Genomic DNA, 25,131 nt, shown 5'->3' on the forward strand with positions numbered 1-25,131 from the left:
ATCTGATCAGCAGCGGATTCATGCAGATGTTGGGGATCATGTGGAGGAAACAACCAGAGGAAGTGGATGAGGCAGGTGCAGTTCCATAATTCAAAAAGCATTTGGGGTGTGTAGATGGAGTGAAAAGGCCAGAACGGAGATGGCCCCATCACAGGAAATTGTGACCATCTCAGTGGGCACTGTGGTTGGCATTGTCTCGTTGGGCTGAACACTCTGAATTTGCATTTTATTGCTCTGTGACTCTGTCAGTAGATGCGCCAGGTATCAGTGAACAGGTATGGTGTGGAAGTGGTTACTAACAGGGAATGTTTGGTCCCCATGCCAAATGCTACAGGGGATGGAAATACTGTCATATTTGCAAAGTAGTCGTGCTCTCTGACTCACAGTCTGCTTGTTGTGAAATTTAGAGAATCACCAGCAGGTGGCGGTGTCCTGCAGAGCGACCGAAGTGTGAACAAGACGACGACAATCAACAATCGTCAGTCAGAATCAGAATGGACAAAGGTATGATCACAAGGGTCTTTGAATTAAACTTTTGTCGCGTTTGTACACAATAGTTCAGATGAAAAAAAAAGCTGACAGAGGTGTTAACAGTGCATAGAAAGCAGTGTCATTTATCCCACTGGTAAAGCGGCCTTGAGTAATTGATCAACCCAACAGTTCCAGCGCAGGGACCTGACACCAGTAATGGTCGAATCACTCCGCTCATCATACAAAGCTTCAGGTGAGTGAAAGGAGCAGGGACTCCTGAATCAGGTGGTCGTGAATGAAACACAGACAGGAATGTGACAGTGATCTTGTGGTTTATGTGAATGTTCAGGGTCAGGGTCCATTTCACCTCCAGACAAGCCCTGATATGTAAGACATCTTCAACTTTCATTTATAAAATTCAGAAGCAGATGATAGGAGCATTTCCGGTATTTCAGAGATTCTATGATAACACAGTATTTCAGGTTTTGGAAGGAAAGCTACCAACTCCCCCCTGGTTTTTCTTGCCTGCTACTCAAAGGAGGAGGGGTGTCACCGAAATCTGTTTTCTGTAGCGGAGCGGAGATCATTGCCGGTGCTGGGAATGGCTGAGGATCAGGAGGCAGCTCATTGTAGATACATTTGTGATCTGCTTCGGAGTTTTAACACCCCAGTGAATGTCTGGGCTGTGGAGAAATGGTGAACCTGAGTTTCTAAGTATTTCTCTCTTGATGCGATCTTCTACCTGAATTTAAATTCCCAGGATCTTGGCTGGGAAATCCGGCATACCCAATGACCAAATATCTCTGTCACCTGTAGACATTGTGATTGTGCTCAAATCTGAGATTCCAGGTGGAATAGAAACGATGCTCCAGCCTGGAAACGGATCCTTCGGCCCATATAATTCAAGCTGATCTAGATTTCCCATATTCCTGCAGTTTGCCCAAACTTCCCTCGTAAACTTGCACTCCCCTTTTTCCTGCCCACATGCTCTCCATTTTGTAATTTTATTTGTGCTTGTGGCCTCTTCCGGATGAATGTAATTTATAACCATCAGCCACCACGTGAAAAAGTGCCCCTTTGGTCCCTTTTAAATCTCTGCCCTCGAGTCTCAGACTCCCCTACGCGGGGAAAAAGACTGTGACCATCTACCCTATCTGCACCCCTTATTACTGTGTGTGTGTGTGTGTGTGTGTGTGTGTGTGTGTGTGTGTGTGTGTGTGTGTGTGTGTGTGTGTGTGTGTGTGTGTGTATGTGTGTGTTTATGTGTAGGTGTGTGTGTAAGATCACCCTTCAAGCTCCTGAGCTCCAGGGCAAGCTGTCCCAGCCCAACCATATAACACAAAAAACAACACCCTAGCCCAGTACCGTAGTGTTCATTCTTCACTTCACACTTTCCAGCTTCATCACCTCCATCCTATAGATTAGCAACTGCAACTACACACAAAGCTCTATAACCAAGACTTTGCCAATGAACTGCATAGTTGTTACATGATGATCAGCAGGTAGGGGAGAAGATGGCAACCAGTGGAGAGGACAGCATAGATCGCAAGGGAATGTTCAGCCTGCGACCCGGCGACTGGACAACGTGTGTCTCAAGGGAATGGTCAGTCGGTGACCAAGGGGACTCCAGTCCCCTTGTCCAGTCTCCAGCTCCTCGTGTGACAAAGCAACTGGAGAATGTGTGATCCAGCAGACTGGACCATGTGTAATCCCGTTGCTGGTCTTTGTGTGACACAGACTACTGGACAGTTAGTGACCGAGGGAGATTTTAGCTTGTGGAAGATAATCACAGTGATATTTCCCAGTATCACGGGACACCGCTGCATTATGATCCCGTGGTCATCCGTGCGTTCAACTGCTGTGATTACTATTACTGTGCCGATCCTGCTATTTTACTGGGAGTAAATGTGTCCGGTCACCGGCTTATCGGGATGATCACCTGACAGGATGTACGGTTCACATTCGGGGAAATGTGTGCGCCAGGATGGAGAGAGTAACTCCGGGAAGCGAATATTACCAACAGTCCCATCTTTTATGCCCATCCAAATTTAAATATGTGAATGGGTCGTATGGGGGATAGACTGGCTTATATTAAATTTGGTCCTTCTATTACGTAATGCCTAGAACATTGTTGGGTAGGCTTTAAGGCAAGTGTTAGATTCAAGTCAAGTCAAGTCACTTTTATATTGCCATTCAACCATAACTGCTGATACAGTACATAGTGAAAATGAGTCGTTTTTCAGGACCATGGTGTTAGATGACATATTACACAAACTAGACTGAACTACATAAAAAAAACACAACAGAGGAAAAGAAAAAAAAACACACAACAACTACACTAAACTACACACCTATCTAGGACTGCATGAAGTGCACAAAACAGTGCAGACATTACAATAAATAATATACGTGACAATAGGGCAATAAGGTGTCAAGCCAGGCTCTGGGTATTGAGGAGTCTGATAGCTTGGGGGAAGCAACTGTTATTTGGTCTGGCCGTGAGAGGCCCAATGCTTCGGTGCATTTTCACAGATGGCAGGAGGGAGAAGAGATTGTTTGAGGGGTGCATGGATCCTTTATAATGCTGCTGGCTTTACGGATGCAGCGTGGGGTGTAAATGTCCATAATGGCGTGAAGAGAGACCCTGATGATTTTCTCAGCTGACCTCACTATACGCTGCAGAGTCTTGCGATCGGAGACGGTTCAATTTCCGAACCAGGCAGTGGTGCAGCTGCTCAGGATGCTCTCAATACAACCCCTGTAGAATGTGATGAAGATGGGGGGGTGTAGGAGATGGACTTTCCTCAGCCTTCGCAGAAAGTAGAGACGCTGCTGGGCTTTCTTTGCTATGGAGATGGTGTTGAGGGACCAGGTGAGATTCTCCGCCAGGTGAACACCAAGACATTTGTTGCTCTTAACGATCTCTACTGAGGAGCCGCCGATGTTCAGCGGGGAGTGGTCGCTCCGTGCCCCCCTGAAGTCAACAACCATCTCTTTTGTTTTGTTCACATTGAGAGACAGTTTGCTGGCTCTGCACCAGTCCGTTAGCTGCTGCACCTCCTCTCTGTAAGCTGACTCGTCGTTCTTGCTGTGTGTTGCAGCACAGTCGTGGGTCAGCAGAGTGAACAGCAGTGGTCTGTGCACACAGCCGTTGGGGGAATCCGTGCTCAGTGTGATGGTGTTGGAGATGGAGAATTAATTCAGTTTTGTATCTGTTGGCAGGTTCAAGTCACGGTTTTTTGTTTTTTGAGTTGGGTGAGAGCGGTGGAGACGAGGGGTATCTGAGTTCAAGCCTACATTTTCCTTTTTATATTCACAGAGCCAGAGTTTACAATCTCCGACCTCCTGGCACAGGGGGAGGAATATCGACTGTACCAACTGACAAAGTTCTACAGGGACAGACTCATACAAGCAATTGAAGAAAAGGTTGAGAGACTGGGTTGGATGTTGACAAAGGAGGGACATTTCAGTAGAGAAGAAAATGAGGTGAGAGCAGTTCGTGTATTGTCACTGATCTGCTGGTTTCAGAGGGAATAGCGATCAACATTAATCTCCTGCATGTTTTAGGAGATCAACTTGGGAATGGAGACTTTGATCTCTGACTTGTCTCTCGCAGATCTGGTTTCAGTTTTTAAGGTGGGGAGCACTGGGAACTGCAGGTTTAGCATCACCTTTTCTTGTATCACCTGCTGTATTTATCAGTGTGAAGTAAGAGCAGTGGCTGCATATCTGGACTTCCAAAAGGCATTCGGTCTGAAACATTTCAAATCTTGGCTGAACCGACGGGTAGCTTCACCTCATCTCATTAATCCAGGATGAGCATTAAACTGTCAATTGGGCCAACCGGCTTCACTGCGGTACCTGAGGGAGGGAAACCAGATAACCACAGCTTGTCTTGGCTCCGTGAGTTCCCAAACAATGTGTGGCTGACTTGTCATAGTCAGAGCAAAGTACAGTACAGAAACAGGCCTTTTGGCCCATCTATTCCATGCCAGACTACAGAATCTACTTATTCCCACTGACCTGCACCGGGCCATGGCGCTCGATACACTCATTACGCAAGCATCTATTCAGAATTCTCTTCATCATTTGCACTACTTGCCCTGCTAGCTAGTTTTGCACTCTCACCACCCTCTGAGTAAACCGGTTTCACCTTTGTACCCTTTGAACTTCTCACCTTTCACCCTTTAGTGATAACCTCTTGTTGTAGTACCTCTTTACCTCAGTACAAAATGCCTGCTTGCATTTATCCGATCTATATCCCAATGTAATTGTGTACACTTCTATCAAATCTCTGCTCAATCTTTCATGTTCCAACGAATAAAGTCCTAATCAGTTCACTCTTTTCTTATAATTTAGGTCTTCCAGTCCAGGTAACATCATTGTAATGTTTTTTTTTCTGTACTCTTTCAAACTTATTTCCATCTGTCCTGCAGTTAGGTGTGCAGAACTGCACATAATATCCAAATGAGGCCTCTCCAGCGTCTTATATAACATCATATCGTACACGATATTTTCATTTACCAAGGTTAATGCACTAACAAACTTTCTTTCAGAGCCTAGCAACATTTGCTGCCACTTTCAATGGCTTATGCACCTGTATTCCCGATCACTTTGTTCTACCGGTCTCTCTGTAAGATCTACCCTGATCGGTCCATCCAAAGTGCAACATCTTGCACCTGTCTGCATTAAATTGCATCGGCCCCTTTTAAGTCCATTCTGCAGTTGGTCCAGACCTCACTGCAATCTCGTGTAATCTTCCTCTTTGTCCACTGCTCCTTCCCAATGTTGGAGTTATCAGCAAATGTGCTGATGCTCTTAACCGTAATTTCATCCAGATCATTGATATAGATGACAAACAACAACAGGCACAGCACCGATCCCCGTGACACTGCACGAGATACAGGCGCCAAACAGAAATGCAACAGTCTATAGTGACACTCCGGATTCTTTCCAAAAAGTTAGTGTCTAATCCAGTTTACTACTTTATCTTGAATGCTAAGCAACTGAATCTTCTAGACCGACCTCCTATACGGGACCTTGTAAAAAACCGTGCTGAAGTCCATGTAGACAACATCCACAACCTTCCCTTCATCAACTTTCCTGGTAACTTCCACGAAATACTCCGAGATTGATTGGATGTGAAAGATCACGCACAAAGCTGATATCTCATGACCACAAACATCAATAGTTTGATCTGAAAGGGCGGAAGAAAGCACAAAACATAGAATAAATCTGGTGACTTGCTGATATCCCATGATCCCAAAAAATCAACAGGTTGTCCTGAAAGGGAAGAAGATCAATAGGATTTCCTGAAAGGGAAAGGGCAAACAAAAAGAACTGCTAACTTGCTGAATATCTGACTAAAGAGAGACAGGGACACACCATTTCAGGTCACTCTCTTTGGAGCTCAAAAACAATGATTGTCTTGTCCTAGATCTGACCTATTCAGCCATGAGTGGTATTAGAAAATCAAGTGTGTTACACCCGTGAGTAACTCTGTTCTCGTTGGGATTCATTGGCTCTGTCTGTAATGAATCACACAGGCATTATCCAAAGGCAAGAGATAATCTGTAAATCTGATGCTGATCTATAAATTCATCATATAACCATATAACAATCACAGCACGGAAACAGGCCATCTCGGCCCTCCTAGTCCGTGCCGAACTCTTAATCTCACCTCGTCCCACCTACCCTCACTCAGCCCATAACCCTCCACTCCTTTCCTGTCCATATACCTATCCAACTTTACCTTAAATGACACAACTGAACTGGCCTCTACTACTTCTACAGGAAGCTCATTCCACACAGCTATCACTCTGAGTAAAGAAATACCCCCTCGTTTCCCTTAAATTTCTGCCCCCTAACTCTCAAATCATGTCCTCTCGTTTGAATCTCCCCTACTCTCAATGGAAACAGCCTATTCACGTCAACTCTATCTATCCCTCTCAAAATTTTAAATACCTCGATCAAATCCCCCCCCCCAACCTTCTACGCTCCAATGAATAGAGACCTAACTTGTTCAACCTTTCTCTGTAACTTAAGTGCTGAAACCCAGGTAACATCCTAGTAAATCGTCTGTGCACTCTCTCTAATTTATTGATATCTTTCCTATAATTCGGTGACCAGAACTGCAGACAATATTCTAAAATTAGCCTTACCAATGCCTTGTACAATTTTAAAATTACATCCCAATTTCTGTACTCAATGCTTTGATTTATAAAGGCTAGCGTTCCAAAAGCCTTCTTGACCACCATATCTACATGAGACTCCACCTTCAGGGAACTATGCACTGTTATTCCTAGATCTCTCTGTTCCTCTGCATTCCTCAATGCCCTACCATTTACCCTGTATGTTCTATTTGGATTATTCCTGCCAAAATGTAGAACCTCACACTTCTCAGCATTAAACTCCATCTGCCAAAGTTCAGCCCATTCTTCTAACCGGCATAAATCTCCCTGCAAGCTTTGAAAACCTACCTCATTATCCACAACACCTCCTACCTTAGTATCATCGGCATACTTACTAATCCAATTTAACACCCCATCATCCAGATCATTTATGTATATTACAAACCACATTGGGCCCAAAACAGATCCCTGCTAGTCACCGGCCTCCATCCCGATAAACAATTATCCACCACTACTCTCTGGCATCTCCCAACTAGCCACTGTTGAATCCATTTTATTACTCAGCATTAGTACCTAACGACTGAACCTTCTTAACCAACCTTCCATGTGGAACTTTGTCAAAGGCTTTGCTGAAGTCCATATAGACTACATCCACTGCCATACCCTCGTCAACATTCCTCGTAACGTCTTCAAAAACTCAATAAGGCTTGTCAAACATGACCTTCCACGCACAAATCCATGCTGGCTACTCCTAATCAGATCCTGTCTATCCAGATAATTATTAATACTATCTCTAAGAATACTTTCCATTAATTTACCCACCACTGATGTCAAACTGACAGGTCTATAATTGCTAGGCTTACTTCTAGAACCCTTTTTAAACAATGGAACCACATGAGCAATACGCCAATCCTCCGGCACAATCCACGTTTCTAATGACATCTTAAAGATCTCAGTCAGAGCTCCTGCTATCTCTACACTTCCCTCAAGGTCCTGGGGAATATCCTGTCAGGACCCAGAGATTTATCCACTTTTAAATTTCTTAAAAGCGCCAGTACTTCCACCTCTTTAATTGTCATAGGTTCCATAACTTCCTTACTTGTTTCCCACACCTTACACAATTCAATATCCTTCTCCTTAGTGAATACCGAAGAGAAGAAATCGTTCAAAATCTCTCCCATCTCTCTCGGCTCCACACATAACTGACCACTCTGATTCTCTAAGGGGCCAATTTCATTCCTCACTATCCTCTTGCTTTTAGTATAACTGTAGAAACCTTTCGGATTTACTGTCACCTTATTTGCCAAACCAACCTTGTATCTTCTTTTAGCTTTTCTAATCTCTTTCTTAAGATTCCTTTTACATTCTTTATATTCCTCGAGCAATTCCTTTACTCCATGCTGCCTATATCTATTGTAGACATCCCTCTTTTTCCGAACCAAATTTCTAATATCGCTTGAAAACCATGGTGCTTTCAAACCTTTAACCTTTCCTTTCAACCTAACAGGAACATAAAGATTCTGTACCCTCATAATTACACCCTTAAATGACATCCATTTCTCTATTACATCCTTCCCATAAAACAACTTGACCCAATCCACTCTGTCTAAATCCCTTCGCATCTCCTCAAAGTTAGCCTTTCTCCAATCAAAAATCTCAACTCTAGGTCCTGTCCTGTCCTTCTCCATAATTATATTGAAGCTAATGCTATTGTGATCACTGGACCTGAAGTGCTCCCCAACACATACATCTGTCAGCTGACCTATCGCATTCCCTAACAGGAGATCCAACACTGCCCCATCTCTAGTCGGTAATTCTATGTATTGTTGCAAACAACTATCCTGCACACATTTCACAAACTCTAAACCATCCAGCCCTTTAACAGAATGAGCTTCCCAGTCTACGTGTGGAAATTTAAAATCTCCCACAATCACCACCTTGTGTTTACTACAAATATCTGCAATCTCCTTACACATTTGCTCTTCCAATTCACGCTCCCCCTTAGGTCCTATAATACACTCCTATCAGTGTTACTACACCCTTCCCATTCCTCAATTCCACCCAAATAGTCTCCCTAGAAGAGCTCTCTAATCTATCCATCCAAAGCACCGCCATAAGATTTTCTCGGACAAGCAATGCAACACCTCCTCCTCTGGCCCCTCCTACTCTATCACACCTGAAGCAACTAAATCCAGGAATATCATCTGGAGACGTCTGCTTTACTGGTTAAATCTCTTTCACAACGGTAACTCATCAGACCTGGTAGCAGTGAAACTGAAGGATTATTTTACAGTGCAGTGGACCATCAGGGAATTATGATGATTTATTTCAGTACAGCACAGTACGGGCACTTTGGCCCTCAATGTTGTGCTTCCCCTTAAACCCTGCCTCTCTTATTTCTCAGAACAATGTCCTAAGCCCATCCATATTCTGTTACCTTAATTCCATCATCGGTGTATGTTGCTTGAAGACTAGTCAACGTTTTGTTCATAATTCCTGAGTTAATCAGGAAACCCATGCCTGCATTCAGGAAGTCATTACCATTTTACGGTATGACCGCCAGGCAGTAACCACCTCCATTATAAGATAGCCTCACTGATTGATACTGAATCTTCTTTTGTCTTTACACATCATGAGACCATAAGGCATCAGAGCACAATTGGCCATTAGGCCCATCGATTCTGCTCCGCCATGACATCATGGGTGATGTACTATCCCTCTCAACCCCATTCTCCTGCCTTCTCCCAGTGAACTTTGCTAACCAGACTAGTCAAGAAGATACCAGCCTCTGTTTTAAATATACTCAATGACCTGGTCTCCGCAGCTGTCAGTTCCAATGGATTCTGCAGATTCACTACTCCTAGGCTAAATAATATCCTCATTTCTGTTCCAAATGGACGTCCCTCTAATCTGAGGCTGTTTCGTCTGGTTCTAGACACCCCCACGTAAAACAACATCTCCACATCCTCTCAATGTCTTTCGATATTCCACAGGTTACAATTAGATTCCCCCTCATCCTCCCACACTCCAGCTATTACAGGTGCATCCAGGATCCATTCCCATCAAAATCTGGTTTAATATCACTGGTTCTGTTCATTTAGATTCCTCTCTGGACTTTTCACAATGCCATCACAAACTTTCTCTGATCAGGGGATCAAATTATGCGAGTGCGGTCTGGCCAGTGCTTGTTCTTATATTCTGATCCTCTCGAAGTGAATGCTAGCTTTGTATTTGCCTTTCATAACACCGACACAAACTGCACGGAATCATGCACCAGGTCTCCAGAGACTCTTTACAAATCCAATTTCTGAATTTTCTCCCAGATTCAGAAAAAGACTACGTCTTCATTATTTCTGCTTAAGTATATGGCCACGTACCTCACTACTACATTCCAATTGCCACTGATGTGTCCATTTCTTCATAGGTCCATGTCCTCCCGCGAACTCCCTGCTTCCTCAACACTTCCCCTCCCTCCCCATATCTTCGTAATGCCTACAATAACGGCCATAAAGCCTACAAATCATTGACATAACGGAAAAAGAAACTGTCCCAAAACCAACCACTGCAGAACACCACTGGTCACCAACATTCGACCAGAGAAAGCCCTATTTGTTCCCATTCTGTGCTTCCTGGCAGTCAGACAAATCTGTCTGGAGAAAATCTTGGATCCTCTATCCATGCCAGTGTCTTTCTTGTCCTACTGTCGGCCCTTGTTAAACGGCGTCATGTGGGACACCTGGTCAAAGGTCCTCGGGAAGTCCAAGTAAACAACTTGCACTGACTCTCTGTTGTCGACCCAACATGCTGTTCTCTCAAAAAATTCCAACAGTTCTGTCAGGCAGGATTCCCTTCCATGGATGTTGGCCTTTTTCTTATCATGTGCATCCAAATACCCCGAAACCTTATCCTCAATTATCGACTACTGACATCTTCCCAAACGCTGATCAGACTAACTGGCCTATAGTTTGAAATGATCAGTCCTCCGGAACCATTCCAAAATCTAGTGATTCTTGAGTGATCATTACTAATGTCTCCACAATCTCTTCCGCCTCCTCTTTCAGAAGCAATCGGGTGAGTTGATCTGGACTCATCTATCTTCAGAACTTTCAGCTTACCAAGCGCCTTCTCCGCAATAATTGCAAATACGCTCACTTCTGCCAGCTGACATTCTCAAATATCTGGCACGTTCTAGTGTTTTTACAGTGAGGACTGACGCAAAATGCCGACCAATATCTTCCGGCATTTCCTTGTCCCCTGACAGTACCTCTCCACAGTCATTTTCCGGTGGTCCAATATCCACTCTCCTCTATTTCAATCTTCATATATCAGATGTACATTTAGGTAAGCTATTTTACATCATTCTCTAGCCTGCCTTCCTATTAAATATTTTCTCTATTTACGGCTTTTGAATTGCCTTCTGTTGGTCTGTAGAAACATCCCAGTCCTCCAGCTTTCTACTATATTTTGTAATACCCTGTGCTGTTTCCTTTGCTTTTCTGCTGCTTTGACTACCTCGTCAGCCATGGTTAATCATCCTCTCTTTAGAATTGTGATCATTTGTCCTGCACCTTCTGAATTGCTCCATGAAACTTCAGCCATTCCTGCTCTGCCATTGTCCCTGTTAGTGTCATTTCCGAATTTATTATTGCCCAGCTCCTCTCTCATGCCGAGGTAATTCCTTTATTCTCGTGTAGCACTGATACCTCTAACTTTACCTTCTCCCTTTCAACCTGCTGGCTGAGTTTTGCTATTTTATGATCACTGCCTCTTAAGGGTTTATTTAGCTGAAGCTCCCTAATCAAATCTGGTTCAATACACAACACAGAATCCAGATCTGCCTTTCCTATAGTGGGCTCAACCATAGGCTTCTCTCAAAAGCCATCTCATAGGCATTCTATAAATTTCCTCACTTGGGATTCAGCACCGACCTGATTTTCCAAAGCTACCTGAATATTGAAATTCCCTGTGAAAATTTTAGCATTGACCATTTTCCATGCTCTTCTCTCCCCCGTTGTAATTTGTAGCCTACATCCTGGCTACTGTTAACACGCCTGTATATAATTTCCATCAGGGTCATTGTACCTACGCAGTTTCTTAACATCCTCATCGTCTAATCCGACATCACCTCTTTCTCAGGACTTTTCATTTTTATTGACAGCAGCTTCGACCCAACACTTTCACCTACCTGCGTATCCTTTTGATTCAATATTTATCCTTGGGTTTAAGCACCCAACTATAAACTTCTGTCAGCCACGATTCAGTGATGCCCGCCATCCATTTGTTTTTGTTCTCTCTCTCTCCCCTCTCTTCCGTTCTTGTTGTCACATCTTGTTGATGTAATGCTGCACATTGACAGATCGAGGAAATTAATCACATTGCATCTACTGCAGGGTGTCAGTAAATCCTTATTCTTACACACTATTGATTTAGAATTTCCTTCAGTTACTGTTTCTCTGTTAATGACTGAACCCAGGGAGGATGAGGCAGCAGCCCAGTGACTGCATCTGTTCTGAAGCTACTGGGGCCATGAACAGATACTTTCCTGCACATTCTCCATGTCTGTCTGTCTGCTCCACAATAAGTCCATTGTTTCCTTTTCTAGAAAGTCACTGAGCTGACAGAGAAGGGAAACCGGGCAGAGAGTTCCAGACTCTTCCTCAGTCTGGTGAATGGCAAAGGCTCCCGGGCCCGGAGGGCGATGTGGGAATCCTTTCTGATGTGGAGGACTGAGTTACCGAAGTTGGACAGAATACTGAGGGAAATACAGGAACTCGGTATGTTAAGACCACGCTCTGAACACAAAGGCACATTGAGATAAACATTTTAGTTATTTTAATTATTTTAGCTCTGTTTCCATGGTTTTTTTTTCATATTTAAACAGGTCCTGATCCACAAGAATACATGAACATCGGCCAAGGTTTATCTGAATTACCCCCTCAGCTGATAGGTGAGTGATCAAATGCCACATCTCAAGTGTTAGTCTGTGACTTGGCAAAGCCTGGGAATCAAAGTTCGCCATTAATCATTCACTGATCTCTGGATTTTAGTAACAGTTCAACGAGTGTCTCTTTGCAGCCTGAATATTCTACAATATACTTTTCTATTAATCCAGCTGTTGGTTCTGCTGAAGCCTTCACTCCAGGTCCTCACGCTCTGGGAATCCCAACACACCCCAGGCAGGCTCCTGATACACTGTATGACCCAGTCCAGGTGACTTTTCTATCTTCAGACCTTTCATCTTCCAAGCACTTTTCCTTTGTAATAGGCCTACACGCAATTGTGTTCGCTGATGTTCTTTACCTTTTGGAATTCTGCCAGTGCCTTGGACAGAGTTTGTCTGGCATTTCCTTTTCACCCGTTACTGCAACTACAACAGCAGTTTCTAGTGGTCCGATATCGACCCTCTCCCATTTTCCACTCTTTATATATCCGGGAAAGAAAGGAAAAATACTTTGGTATCCTTTCTTATATTATTGACCATTTCCTTGCATTTCCTGCACATTCATGTATAACTAGAAGCATCTATAACATAGTTGCCTCCGACATGACCCTAGTCACTACACTCTAGACACTAGAATACTACAGCACAGTACAGGCTCTTCCGCCCCGGATGTTGTGCCGACCCATGTATTCCTTTAAAAAGGGTACTAAACCCACACTACCCCGTGACCCTCTATTTTTCTTTTATCCATGAGTCTGTCCAAGAGGTTCTTAAATACCCTTAATGTTTTAGCCTCCACCACCATCCCTGGCACGTTGTTCCAGGCACCCGCAACCCTTTGTAAAAAACTTACCCCTGATGTCTCCCCTAAACTTCCCTCCCTTAACTTTGTACATATGCCCTCTAGTGTTTGCTATTGGTGCCCTGGGAAACAGGTTCTAGCAATCCACCCCATCTATGCCTCTCATAATTCTTTAGACCTCTATCAAGTGCCCTCTCATCCTTCTACGCTCCAAAGAGAAAAGTCCCAGCTCTGCTAACCTTGCTTCACATGACTTGTTCTCCAAACCAGGCGACATCCTGGTAAATCTCCTCTGCACCCTCTCCACAGCTTCCACATCCTTCCTATAATGAGTTGACCGGAATTGAACACAATACTCTAAGTGCGGTCTCACCAGAGTTTTATAGATTTGCAACTTGTCCTCTCTACTCTTGAACTCAATCCCCCTATTAATGAAGCCGAGCATCCCACGGAGTTCTTAACTATCCTGTCAACCCGTGCAGCGACCTTAAGGGATGTATGGGTTTGAACCCCAATGTCCCTCTGTTCATTCACACTCTTAAGTAACCAACGATTAAATTTGTACTCAGCATTCTGGTTTGTCCTTCCAAAATGCATCACCTCACACTTATCCGGATTGAACCCCATCTGCCACTTTTCCGCCCAAATCTGCACCCTGTCTATATCCTCTTGTAACCTTCAACAACCAGCTCCATCCACAACTCCTCCAATCTTCATGTCATCCACAAGTTCACTCACCCATTCTTCCACCTCTACATCCAGGTCATTTATAAAAATCACAAATAGCAGGGGTCCCAGGACAGATCCCTGCGGCACTCCACTAGTCACCGACCTCCAGGCAGAATACTTTCCTTCCACTACTAAACTCTGCTTTCTTCCAATTATTTATTATTTATCCAAACAGCCAAGGTTCCAATTATCCAGTGCCTCATGATTTTCTGGATGAGTCTCTCGTAAGGGACCTTGTTAAATGCCTTGCTAAAATCCATCTAGAGCACATATTACACCGTACCTTCATCAATTGCTATTTGTTACCTCGTCAAAAAACTCAATTAGCGTGAGGCACGATGTTCCCTTCACAAAGCCATGTTGACCCAGACAGTAAATTCCAGGCATCCACAACTCTGTTAAAAAACTACCCACAATTGCTGTAAATTTACCCCATCTCACCTTAACCAAATGCCCTCTGGTATTAGACACCAGTCATATGAAAACAAAAACAACAAGCAAAATACAGGCTATCGACCCAGACTTATATCTCTCAAACTTGTACACCTCAGTCAGATCTCTATTCTAACTCCAGAATAAACAAACCAAGTTTATCAAAACTCTACTTGTAGCACATGTCACCGAATCCAGGCAACATCCTGATGAACCCATTCTGCACCCTCTCCAATCCTTCCAAGAGCTGGACAATCAGAAGAAAACACAATACTCCAGATGCTCCCTAAAACCATAAGACCTAGTAGCAGAATTAAGCCATTCGGCTCAGTGAATTTGCTCTTCAATTCCTCTCCACCCCATTATCCCAGTAAACGTGGACACTCTTCCTAATCAGGAACATATCGACCTGCATTTTAAATATATCCAATGAAGAGTCTTCCTCAGCCGTCTATGACAATAATTTCACAGATTCACCACCCGCCTGCCAAGACATTTCTCCCAGTTTGTCCCCGGCAGCCAGGACAATTCCCCACAGTTCTCAAGCATGTTAATATTCTGTATGAGCCTCCCTTGTGGGACTTTGTCAAACACTCTCACAATATACAAGTAGACAATATCCATGTGTAACTACATGCATCACCTTTGTCACCTCCTGGAGGAACTCAATCAAGCTGGCAAGACACAAACCCGACTCAAAGCCTTTCTACTTAACCCCAAACCACCTCATACATCCTCTCTGTCACACTCCCATGGGGGAGAACATATAAAAGGCTGAAGGTATGTACCACCAGCCTCAACGACAGCTTTATTCTGCATTTATAAGACTACTAAATGGTCACCTACTATGTTATTATTGGCTCTTAATAATAATAAGACAATTTTATATCTACAATTATAGCATCTTACGTCTTGTAACTAATAACAACTCAGATAACAACTTAGATAACCACAATATACTCACAGGAGAGCAGACAGAATACAGTAATTCTAAACAGATTATGTAATTCTATTTCAAACCCTGTGGAAAGCAGAAAACTTTCACTGTTATATTGTCAATCAGAAAAAAAATCACATCTGATTCTGTTCCTCGTGTGTTTAAGAGAAGTTCCAAATATATATACAATTCATACAATGCTTGTGAAATTTCTAGAAATGATGAAGCATTCGCGTAAAATAATCGTCCTAGTAACAACCAGAGAGGAACAACGACCACTATCAAAATAAATGGAAGGATTTTCCAGAACGACTCACTGAGCCCACTATGGTTTTGTCTCGCTTTAAGCCCACTCATAATTTACTGAAACAGATAAAAATCAGGTATCTAATCAGAAAAAAAATACGAATTATACCTTGACACAGCTATACATTGATGATTTGAAATTATTTGCTCGCATCAGTAAAGCTGAAATAAACAATTCAAATAATGGAACTAATTTCCATATATGCAAGCATGAACTTTAGACTAGAAAAGTACAGAACATGATTAAACATAAAGAAAGGTACAATAGAACCGGTAGAATATCAAACAGAGCATCAGGATGCAATGCAACAGAATATGAAACGGATATTTAGGATATCAATAAGCAAAGAAGATAGATCATCGTGTGATAAAGGAAAACCTTCCAACAAAATTTACTTCAAGGCTGAAGAAAATCTGCATTTACTGCAAGGCTGAACAAACTTTGAATTTACATCAAGGATCAAGAAAATCTGCAAAACAGAGCTGAACAGTAAAAATATAACAAAGGTAGTAAACGCTCACTGTGCCCATTTTGATGTATAATTTTGGTAAAATCTCCTGGTCTGAAACAGATCTGGAAAATATGCAAAAAAATAAGAACTTAGATAACAATTTCTGGAAAATACCATGTGCACTGGAGCGCACTTGGATTGATATGAACGAGGATGATGAATAACAGATCTAAAAAAAAAAATGTGACAACAGCCAGATAAAAAATTTCAGGATCAGGGTTAATATCATGGACATGTCGTGAAAATTGTTTTTCTGCTCCAGCAGCACGATTACGATAAAGTGCGGGCAGTGAGTCTGTATTTATGTATACAATTGTGGAAATAGAATTGTATCAGCGTGAATTAATCAGTCTGATGGCCTGGTGGAAGAAGCTGTCACGGAGCCTGTTGGTCCTGGCTTTTCCGCTGCGGTACCATTTCCCGGATGGCAGCAGCTGGAACAGTTTGTGCTTGGTGTGCCTTCAGTCCAGATTGATCCTTCGGGCACTTTTTACCCCGTCACTGAAATTACCTGAATAGTAGGAAGTTCACACCTACAGGTGCACTGGGCTGTCCGCACCACTCTCTGCAGAGTCCTACGATTGAGAGAAGTACAGTTCCTATGCAAGGCAGTGATGCAGCCAGTCAGGATGCACAAATTGTGCTCATATAGAAAATCGTTAGCATTTAGGAGCCCATCCCAAACGTCCTCAACCATCTCAACCATCTGTTTTTCTGTTTTCCTTTTTTTTGTTCAGACTAGAGAATATGCCAGGCAGGATGTTGGAATGCTCCTCTTGCAGGATGTGGGAAGTCAGGGAGACCTCCAGTGTCCCTGACAACGATACCTGCAAGAAGCGCATCCAGCTGCAGCTCCTAACAGACCGTGTTAGGGAACTGGAGCAGGAGCAGGATGACCTCCGTATCATTCGAAAGACTGAGCAGATTATAGATAGTAGCTTCCAGGAGGTAGTTACACCTAAGGAACAGGGCTCAGGTAATTGTGTTACCGTCAGGCGAGTGAAGGAGAAAGGGCAGTTAATGCAGAGATCTTCTGTGGCCATTCCCCTCCAAAATAGGTATACCAATTTGGATACTGTTGGGGGGCGGGGGGAGGATGGCTTACCTGGGACAAGCTGCGGCAGCTGGATCTCTGGCACTGAGTCTGGTTCTGCAGTGCAGAACGGAGGGAGGAGGAAGAGGAGAGCGGTAGTGATAGGGTTCTCCATAGTCAGGGGTACAGACAGGAGATACTGTGGTTGTGACAGAGACTCCCGGATGGTTTGTTGCCTCCAGGGTGCCATGGTCAGGGATGTCCCTGATCGCCTGCACAGCATTCTGAGGTGGGAGGATGATCAGCCAGATGTCTTGGTACACATCGGTACCAATGACATAGGTAGAAATAGTCAGGATGTCCTGAAGAGTGAGGACAGAGAGCTTGGTAGGAAATTGAAAAACAGGAGATAGAGGGTAGTAATCTTCGGATTGCTGCCTGGATCACGTGCCAGTGAGGGTAAGAGTGCGATGCTCTGGCAGATGAACACGTGGCTGAGAAACTGGTGTAGGGGGCAGGGTTTCAGATTTCTAGATCATCGGGACCTCTTCAGGGGCAGGTGGGACCTGTACAAGAGAGACGGGTTACACATGAACTACAAGGACACCAATATACTTGCAGGGAGGTTTGCTAGTTTTATTGGGGAGGGTTTAAACTAGATGGGAACTAGAGTGCCAGAGTCGATAGTGGAACGGGGGTAAAAATAAATGATGTTGGTAGTTCATGCAAAGTCACAAATAGCAAGGTTGTGTGTGTTGGTAATAATCTTCTGAGGTGTGTCTATTTCAAAGCGTGGAGTATTGTGGGAAAGGCAGACGAGCTGAGGGCCTGGATTGACACATGGAGTTATGACATCATAGCCATTACTGAAACTTGGCTACAGGAGGGGCAGGACTGGCAGCTCAGTGTTCCAGGGTTCCGATGTTTCAGACGTGATAGAGACAGAGGGATGAAGGGTGGGTGGTGGGAAAATATTACAGCAGTGATTCAGCAGGACAGATTAGATGGCTTGTCTACTGAGGCCATATGGGTGAAGCTGAGAAACAGGATGGTACGACCACATTAATAGAGTTGTATTATGGACTACCCAATAGTCAGCGAGAATTGGAGGAGCAAATCTGCAAACAGATAACAGACAACTGCAGGAGACAGAAATTTTAATTTTCCACACAAGTATTGGGACTCCCATACTGTTAAACGTCTAGATGGGTTAGAGTTTGTAAAATGTGTTCAGGAACGTTTTCTAAAACAATATATAGATGTACCAACGAGGGAAGATGCAATATTAGATCTCCTATTAGGAAATGAGTTAGGGCAGGTGACGGAAGTGTGTGCAGGGGAGCACATTCGTTCCAGTGATCATAACGTCATTAGTTTCAACTTGATCATGGATAAAGATAGATCTGGTCCTCGGCTTGACGTTCTAAACCTGAAAAGGGCCAAATTTGAAGAAATGAGAAGGGATCTAAAAATCGTAGATTGGGACAGGTTGTGATTGTGATTGGTAAGTGGGAGACCTTCAAAGGAGAAATTTTGAGAGTGCAGAGTTTGTATGTTCCTGTCAGGGTTGAAGACAAAATGAATAAGAATAAGGAGCCTTGGCTATCGAGGGATATTGGAACTGTGATAAAGAAGAAGAGAGATGTATAACATGTATAGGCAACAAGGAGGAAATAAGATGCTTGAGGAGTATAAAAAGAGTAAGAAAATACTTAAGAAAGAAATCAGGAGGGCTAAAAGAGGACATGAGGTTTCTTTGGCAGTCAGGGTGAACGATAATTTTAAGAACTACAGGTATGTTAAGAGCAAAAGGATAATAAGACATAAAATTGATCCTCTTGAAGATCAGAGTGGTCGGCTATGTATGGAACCAAAAGAAATGGGAGAGATATTAAATGGGTTTTTTGCATCTGTATTTACTAAGGAAAATGGAATGGAGTCTATGGAAACAAGGCAAACAAGTAGGGAGGTTATGGAACTTATACAGATTAAATAAGAGGAGGTGCTTGCGGCAAATCAGAGTAGATAAATCCGCATGACCTGATGTCGATATCCACGGATCGAGTGCCAGAGGATTGGAGGATAGCTCATGTAGTTCCGTTGTTTAAAAAAGGCTCAAAAAGTAAGCCGTGAAATTATAGGCTGGTAAGTTTGACATCGGTAGTAGGTAAATTAATGGAAGGAATACTAAGAGATAGGGTCTCCAGGTATTTGGATAGACAGGGACTTATTAGAAAAAGTCAGTATGGCCTTGTGCGTGGTAGATCATGGTTAACCAATCTATTAGAGTTTTTCGAGGAAGTTACCAGGAAAGTGGATGAAGGGAAGGCAGTGGATGTTGTATACATGGACTTCAGTAAAGCCTTTGATAAGGTCCCGCATGGGAGGTTAGTTAGGAAGATTCAGTCGCTAGGTATACATGGAGAGGTAGTAAATTGGATTAGACATTGGCTCAATGGAAGAAGCCAGACAGTGGTAGTGGTGGATTGCTACTCTGAGTGGAGGCCTGTGACTAGTGATGTGTCACGGGGATCAGTGCTTGGTCCAGTTATTTGTCATCTATCTCAATGATCTGGATGAGAATGTGGCAAATTGGATCAGCAAATTTGCTGATGATACAAAGATTGGAGGTGTAGTGGACGATGAGGAAGGTTTTCAAAGCTTGCAGAGGGATTTGGACCAGTTGGAGAAATTGACTGGAAAACCGCAGATGGAGTTTAATGCGGACAAGTGTGAGGTATTGCACTTCGGAAGCTCAAACCAAGTTAGAACATAGAAGGTAAATGGTAGGACACTGAGGAGGGCAGTAGAACAGAGGGATCTGGGAGTATAGATACATAATTCCCTAAAAGTGGCGTCACAAGTAGATAGGGTCATAAAGAGAGCTTTATAAATCATAAATCATAAATCAAAGTACTGAGTATAAGAGTTGGAATGTAATGGTGAGGTTGTATAAGACATTGGTGAGACCGAATGTGGAGTAATGTATGCAGTTTTGGTCACCTAATTACAGGAAAGATATTAATAATGTTGAAAGAGTGCGGAGAAGGTTTACAAAGATGTTGCCGGGACTTGAAAAACAGAGTTACAGGGAAAGTTTGAATAGGTTAGGACTTTATTCCCTGGCATGTAGGAGAATGGGAGGTGATTTGATAGAGGTGTATAAAATTATGATGGGTACAGATAGAGAGAATACAAGCTGACTTTTTCCACTGAGGCTAGGGGAGAAAAGAAATCAGAGGTCATGGGTTAAGGGTGAAAGGGGAAACATTTAAAGGGAACATTAAGGGGGGAGCTGCTTCACACAGAGAGTGTTGGGAGTGTGGAATGAGCTGTCAGATGGAGTGGTGAATACGGGATCACTTTGACATTTAAGGAAAACCTGGACAGGTATATGGATGAGAGGGGTCTGGAGAGATATCGTCCAGGTGCAGGTCAGTGGGACCAGGCAGAAAAATGGTTCGGCACAGCCAAGAAGGACGAAAATGCCTGTTTCTGTGCTGTAATGTTCTATGGTTCTATCTGAGGTGAAAGAGGTGCTGTTGTGCCCTTTTTCACCACACAGTTGATGTGTACAGACCACGTGAGGTCCTCAGTGATGTGAATGCCGAGGAACTTGAAGCTGTTCACTCTCTCATCCCCAGATCCATTGATGTCAATACGGGTTAGCCCGTCTCCATTCCTCTTGTCTTTGAAACATTGCATCCAGCTCCTTTGTTTTTGCGACATTGAGGGAGAAGTTGTTTTCCTGTCAACACTGTGTCGGGGTGATGACTTCTTCTGTGTAGGCTGCCTCGTTATTATTTGAGATTTGGCCAATAAATATAGTATCCTCAGCAAATTTAATTAGCAGATTGGAGCTGTGGGTAGCGACACAGTCATGCGCATACAGAGAGTAAAGGAGGGAGCTTAGGACACAGCCCTGAGGGGCTCCTGTGTTGAGGGTCAGAGGGGCAGAGGTGAGGGAGCCCACTCTTACCACTTGCTGGTGATCTGACAGGAAGTCCAGGACCCAGCTGCACAAGGCAGGGTGAAGGCCGAGGTCTCTGAGTTTCTTGTCAAGCCTGGAGGGAATGATGGTATTGAATGCTGAACTGTAGTCTAATAACATCATTCTCACACAAGCATCCCTCTTCTCCAGAAGTTTAAGGAGGTGTGCAGAGCAGTGGCTGTTGTGTCATCTGTTGATCGGTTGTGTCGGTAGGTGAATTGTAGGGGATCCAGTGTGGGTGGTAACAAGCTGCAGATGCAGTCGTTGACCAGTCTCTCAAAGCATTTGCTTATTATTGAGTTGAGTGCGACAGGACGCCAGACGTTCAGACATGTTGCCTTAGTTGTTTTAGGTACAGGAACAATGGTGGATGATTTGAAGCTGAAGGGAACTCTACACTGGGAGAGGGTGAGATTAAAAATATCCGTAAATACACCTGCCAGTTGTGGCGCGCGCATCCTGAGTACCCGCCCTGGGACGCCGTCCGGTCCCGCAGGCTTGCGACTGTCCACTCGTTGGAAACACCTGCGAACTTCAGCCTCAGAGATGACCAATGTGCAGGTCGCTTTGTCGGCTCTCCCCGGGGTCTCAGTGTTGGCGATATCGAACCGAACGTAAAGAGACTTAGATCCTCTGGGAGACAGGCAGCGATGTTGGCAGCACCATTGCACTTAGCTCTGAAGTCTGCATTGGGGTGCAGAGCTTGCCATAAGCTGTGTGTGTTGTTGGTGGAGAGCTGTGCCTGAATACGATCTCTGTATTGTCGTTTCGCTGCCTGGATGACTTTACACAGATCGGAGCTGAATTTCGTGAGCTCCTGCTGTTCACCGGCAATGTAAGCAGTCAGTCACACGGCAAGTGCTGTTCACACAGAACTGTTGTTACAAATTTTGTGGTTTGGAAAGTCCTGACCGATTTCTGAAGGAAATCATCTCCCCTCTGTGACAATAACACACAAATGGGAGATGTTGTTATTACACAGCTGTGATAATAACAGCCGGGAACTCCCTTGGCAGCCGGAAAGGTTTACACAGCAGCACCAGGTACTCCAGATCCGGGGAACAAAAGGGTTTGAGGGCATGGACATTCCGGGGTTCCACCAAGCATTAATGATCATGAAACATACCCTAAATCCTGTTCTCTTCCCAAATAGGTGTGTGTGTGTGTGTGTGTGTGTGTGTGTGTAGTGTTACTGGATGACAACATGATTGTTGGTTACGGTAGGGGCCAATTCTGGATCCGTGGACTCGGGAGCAGTTGGGACAGAGGGACAGCTGGGATGCAGGCGCTTGGGTTGTTGGAATCTTCTTGTATCCCCTCTTCTTTTCAGCAGTAGCTCTTCGGGGTTCCTCAAAATTCCTGGCTTTTCCGTGGATCAGCGGCTGCCACTCGTTGACCTCCATATTTGCCTGAGAGAGCCTCTGCTTAATTTGGCCCTTGTACCGCCCGCGCGGGGCACCACGATCTCTCTTGCCCTGAGAGAGTTCTCCGTAGTGTACTGCTTTCGGTAACCTGGAGCTGTCCATGCGAGACATGTGGCCTGTCAGATGGTGGATCTGGCTGAGCAGCGAAGTGGCTTCAGGGCCTGGATGTTGAACATATATAGCTGTGCATGTCTGTGTGTTTATGTGAAATATTAAACTAAATAAGTAGTGCAGAAATAGAAATTTAAAAAAGAGATTAGTGAGGCAGTATCGATGGGTTCAATGTCCATTCGGACTGCCACGGTGATGCAGCCAGTTACAATGCTCGGCAAGTTACATCTGCAGAAATATTCGAGTGATGTTGGAAACTCCGGATGAAATATTGCCACTGTTGTGCCTTCCCTGTAGCTGTATCGATATATTCGGTCCAGGTTAGATACTCGGAGATATTGACAGCCAGGAATTTGGAATTGCTCACTCTTTCCACATCAAATCCCTCTGTGAGGACTGGTGTGTCGTGCTCCCTCATCTCGCCTTTTCTGAAATCCACAATTAGCTCCATTGACATAGATGTCGACAAGGAAGCGTCGAGCTCCTGGCTCAGAGTTGGAGACTTCTTCCCAGAAACAGAAGAGATCACTGTAGCAATACAGGACAAGGTTGTTTACACATGTAGTTATCAATAATACAGAATAAACGACTAATAGGTCCATGATGATATATGCTGAAAATTATAAGAGAAACTACAAACAAACCGACTTTAAAAGATCCTGCAGTAGTTCAACTGAATCTCATTACTTGCACAAGCAAAATAAAATGGCGAACAACATTCACAAAAACGTTGCTTAAACTGCAACTGATGAAAAACCCCATAATTTACTAAATATACAAGCCTCTTCCACTTTTGGAGTCCTTCATATCATACTGCATCCAATCATTATTTCAGATAGGATAATATATGATCTGTGTTCGGATGTAATTTTACAGGATAAACAAGCAAAAGCAACCTTTTAAATAGATATAGCCATTCCAAACACACAAACTTACAGAAATGAATTAGTATAAAAAATATACCAGAAATATGTTGAATTGAAAGGGCAAAATGAAAGACTATGGAACACGAACAGGGTATTATTTATCCCAATCGTAATATCGATAACTGGTATCATCCTAAAGGCTTTACAGAAAAGTGTTAATAAATTAGGCCCACACGGCGATACTCGTGTAAATCTTCGCAAACCCATAGCATTATACACCACGAGAATAGTCTGAAATCTCCTATCAATTGAGACATGAGTGTGCTTGGCTATGCCTGGGCCTCAAGTTTTACCAGTTTAGGCTAAGATAATAATAATAATAATAATAATAATAATAATAATAATAATAATAATAATAATAATAATGACTTATTTATAAAGCACCTTTCATCCAGACGATGCCGTTCAAACCGCATCACAACGGGATAACGTGCAAACTAGAAAACAAAAGACAGAATGTGTCAGTCCTAATATACACCTCAGACTTCTGCACAGTACTGTAGTTTAAGCTGTTGAATTCTACAGTTTAGTAACATAGTCCCAAAAAAACTCAACGCTGACCTCCCAATGATCCTTTGGCCTTCTACCTTATCGTCTGCCTGCACTGCATTTTCTCGGCAACTGAAACACTGTTTCCCTGAATTATTCTGTTCCATTTTTCCTTGTACAACCTCATTGCACCGATGTGATGTAATGATCTATTTGGATCGCATGCAGAAAAGTTTTCCATTTTACAGTGGTGCATGTCACAATAATAAACCAATTTATCAATTCGTTGTCAATAATACAGCGCCCCTCGGTTGCTTAAGATTGTTATAACCGGGGGGGGGGGAGGGGGGGTGACAGTGCGGATGAGCTGCCACGACCTATTAAATGCTCCCTGTGTCGAGTAGCCTCTGTCCAGCTCTTGGCCTTCACGTGCGGTTTAGCCACTAATCCCGGTGGAAGCGTTTCTTCTGACAGGAGAAGGGGCAGAGGTGGGTTACTGGTGCCTTACAACCAGTCGCTTTGGGCAGATGGGGCTTGTCGGCTGTGATTGGCAGCTCACCCAGGAACAAGAAAACTCTGATCTCAAAACTCCACTGCTTTGCAACTGTAACCCCTCATGGGGAAGAGCTTGGGAGTAAACCCAGTGGGAAAGCCTGGAGCTGGAGTCCCTGAGTCAGTGTTAAATGGTGTTCAACGCAGACTGGCATCTCCTGCGACACCTCTGGTGCCAAGCTGTGTCAGTCTCTGCTGTTCCTTTGTGCACATCAGATGCATGGAGAGAGGGAGCTTGCTACTTCGGCAGAAGCTTCCTCTCCATATCGGAGTGTCCCGGCTTGCAGGGGCAGGACATCCATGGTCGACTCTGACAGACGGAGGCCTCATTAGACAGAGCCCCA

The 25,131-nt window shown here is 43.8% G+C and overlaps 1 protein-coding gene across 5 annotated transcripts in view; it reads left to right on the forward strand.

Moving 5' to 3' along the window:
• The first annotated feature begins 443 nt into the window (after nt 1–443).
• Nucleotides 444–25,131, forward strand: part of LOC132386350 (NACHT, LRR and PYD domains-containing protein 3-like) — a 57,113-nt gene continuing 32,425 nt past the window's right edge. For 3 of the 5 annotated variants that reach the window (XR_009509498.1, XM_059958606.1, XM_059958605.1), the window contains exons 1-4: nt 444–504; nt 3,791–3,957; nt 12,205–12,376; nt 12,484–12,549. Coding sequence is in view for 3 of the 5 variants with exons in the window: in XM_059958606.1 (XP_059814589.1) it covers nt 495–504; nt 3,791–3,957; nt 12,205–12,376; nt 12,484–12,549 (415 nt within the window). In the remaining 2 variants the exon portion in view is untranslated. The other 2 variants (XM_059958607.1, XM_059958608.1) reach the window with 2 other exon arrangements.

The sequence above is a fragment of the Hypanus sabinus genome, unplaced genomic scaffold (genome assembly GCF_030144855.1).
Source record: "Hypanus sabinus isolate sHypSab1 unplaced genomic scaffold, sHypSab1.hap1 scaffold_1107, whole genome shotgun sequence".
Lineage (NCBI taxonomy): Eukaryota > Metazoa > Chordata > Chondrichthyes > Myliobatiformes > Dasyatidae > Hypanus > Hypanus sabinus.